This window comes from Nicotiana tabacum, chromosome 16, assembly GCF_000715075.1.
Source record: "Nicotiana tabacum cultivar K326 chromosome 16, ASM71507v2, whole genome shotgun sequence".
Lineage (NCBI taxonomy): Eukaryota > Viridiplantae > Streptophyta > Magnoliopsida > Solanales > Solanaceae > Nicotiana > Nicotiana tabacum.
In genome coordinates, this window is record NC_134095.1 from 157,887,114 (window position 1) to 157,889,860 (window position 2,747).

The 2,747-nt window shown below is 32.1% G+C and overlaps 1 protein-coding gene across 1 annotated transcript; it reads left to right on the forward strand.

Moving 5' to 3' along the window:
* Positions 1–244: 244 nt before the first annotated feature.
* Positions 245–2,492, forward strand: LOC107831648 (protein LIGHT-DEPENDENT SHORT HYPOCOTYLS 1-like). Its single transcript, XM_016659428.2, has 2 exons — positions 245–1,070; positions 2,013–2,492. Exons 1-2 carry the CDS (start codon positions 844–846, stop codon positions 2,386–2,388), a joined length of 603 nt encoding a protein of 200 aa, XP_016514914.1. The 5' UTR covers positions 245–843; the 3' UTR covers positions 2,389–2,492.
* Positions 2,493–2,747: the final 255 nt, after the last annotated feature.

The following is a 2,747-nucleotide window of genomic DNA, read 5'->3' on the forward strand; positions in this document are numbered from 1 at the left end:
ATCAGTGGGCAAAGAGAAATTTTCTTGGAATTAAAGGCATTTGCTATGAAGTTTCCTGGAATTGTTGGCTTGTAGTTTCCCCTTATAATAAGTAGTGTTATTTTCAATAGTTCCAAATTTGACACGTGCCCTAATAGTGAATAAACCAGTACTAGCAATAGTAGGGTTACCAGCAAAACCTAACGTCGTACATACATTTTTACAACCTCAAAATAAATGCCAAAAAACTTTCCCCTTTCTCACAATACTCTTTCCACAAATGTCACTCTCTCACTTTCTTGACCCTTTTCTCCTTTTTCACACACAAATGGATGTCTAATCTATTTTCTTCCCCCTTTTCTTGGACCAAAAATCAAAGGACGTTATCTACTTCTCTCTTTTACTCACTAATTTCAGCTCTTTCTCAAGATTTCTATACAAAAAATTTCAAAGTATTACTATAGAGAAATCCCTTTTTTTGTAACTAGCCAAAATCTTCGTAGTCGATATGCATAATGTTATTGTAGTGTTATTAGGATATATCCTTCATTTGATTTACTACTCTAAAGTTTGCCATTTTCATCTTCAACCTTTGACCATGCTACACTAGGTCAACTACATATTTGACCCTTATATTATTCTTACTAATTACTAATAGTAAAAGCTGTTCCAGTTCACCTCAATATAGGGGGTTTTCTGACTCTTACACAATAAGATTTTACAAAAATAACCATAAGATCTGATAAACCTTAGAGGGAAACAACAGTTGTTGCTTAGGGTATATCTGTTTTCTTGCTTGTTAGCGTTTGACTAATCATAAGATAGAAAGAACATTTCTCGCCTTTTTAGTATACTATATTTCCCATGGATTTTGTGAGAGCAAAAGTCAATGTAACTTCAAGAAATATTATTCCCAGCAAAAGTAGTGATCTCTCAAACACTACTGTTATTCCTTTCTCAGCTCCACCATTAAGTCGATATGAGAACCAGAAACGTCGAGATTGGAACACTTTCTGTCAATACTTAAGAAACCACCATCCGCCATTGTCGTTTTCTATTTGCAGCAGTGTTCACGTCCTGGAATTTCTTAGGTAATATTTAATTTCAAAGTTTTGAACTTATTAGTACTTCTGTTTGTTAGTATATATAATTCCTATATTTCACATGTATTTGTTAGTCAAAATAAGAATAAGATACGGTCAAAATTTGGTTCCGGAATAACACTTGGCTTTAAGTGTAGTAGTTGAGGGTTTTTCCGATCTATTATTTGAATTAATTAAGCCTATAAATAAGCATGTTCACTTCACTATCTTATATGGAAATACCAAGCTAGTTACTTTCTCTCTATTCTGTTAATCATTCTTCCTATTATCCATGTTCTATTCAAACACTCCCTCCGTTTCAATTTATGTGAACCTATTTGACTAGACACGGAGTTTAACAAAAAAAAAAGATTTTTGAACTTGTGATATATAATGAAGTACATATATTTTATGTGGTTATAAATTGTCGTATAAAGGTAAATTGTTTCCAAATATAAAAAGATATCATTTTTTGGTATAGACTAAAAAAGAAATGGACAGTGCTTTTTTGGCATTCTTTTGGGCATAAATTGAAACGGAGTAACTAAGGAGTATTTAAGTTATAAACGGAGTGACTAAGGAGTATTTAAGTTATATGCACTGACAGTTATAGCAGGTTACTTACTGTTTATTTTAAGTTGTCAATCACTGTTACATATTAAATAGAACTACCTGATTATGTAAATATATACTTTTTATATTGTTAATAGTGCATAGAACTTAAACGCTTAGATTTTCAACAGGTATCTAGATCAGTTGGGCAAGACTAGGTTTTCAACTTTCTCTCGATTCTATTAGTCTTTGCTCCTATATATTCTTCATGTTCCACTTAAGTTATATGCAGTACAAAGATTCTTTTATATTAATTATCAGCATAATTTGTTCTATCACATCAGGTTACATACCGTTAGCGCTTATATAGCTCTTAAACTCTTAATTGATTTCCAACAGGTACTTGGATCAGTTCGGAAAGACCAAAGTTCATAACCAAAATTGTCCATTTTTTGGCGTGCTGAATCCTCCATCGCCATGCCTATGTCCTTTAAGGCAAGCTTGGGGAAGTCTTGATGCGCTTATAGGGCGTCTTCGAGCTGCTTATGAAGAACATGGAGGAAATTCAGAAATGAATCCGTTTGGGACTCGAGCAGTTAAGCTTTTCTTACGTGATGTTCGTAGTTTTCAGTCTAAGTCTAGAGGGATTAGCTATGAGAAGAAAAGGAAAAGATCAAGAAATCAGAAAATAATAGAAGCGGCAGAAGGACATGATCAATCACATGGTGCAGGTGCAACTATTTGTGAACAGACTAATAATATTGTTGCTGAGTGATTTGCCTAGAGTATGATTAATTTCCATAACATAATAAGAAAATGATAATGGAACAATGTAAAATTCTAATAAGAACATGATTTTGCATGCCTTCTTTGGATTTATAAGGTGGTGTTTCAGATATATTTTAGTACTATATATCATGCTCTTGTATATATATAGTTGTTTGTTGTCGTTATTGTTGTTATTTCTGGATCTGAATTTTCTTGGATGATAGTTAAAGTGGATAACCATAACGATGTTATGCTTTAAATTAACCTTATTTCCTGTTGTTACTGTTTCTGTTTATTTATTTTATATATCACTCTTTCTTATTTAATTAATCTGTTTAAAAAAGAATGACATATTTTATATTTGAA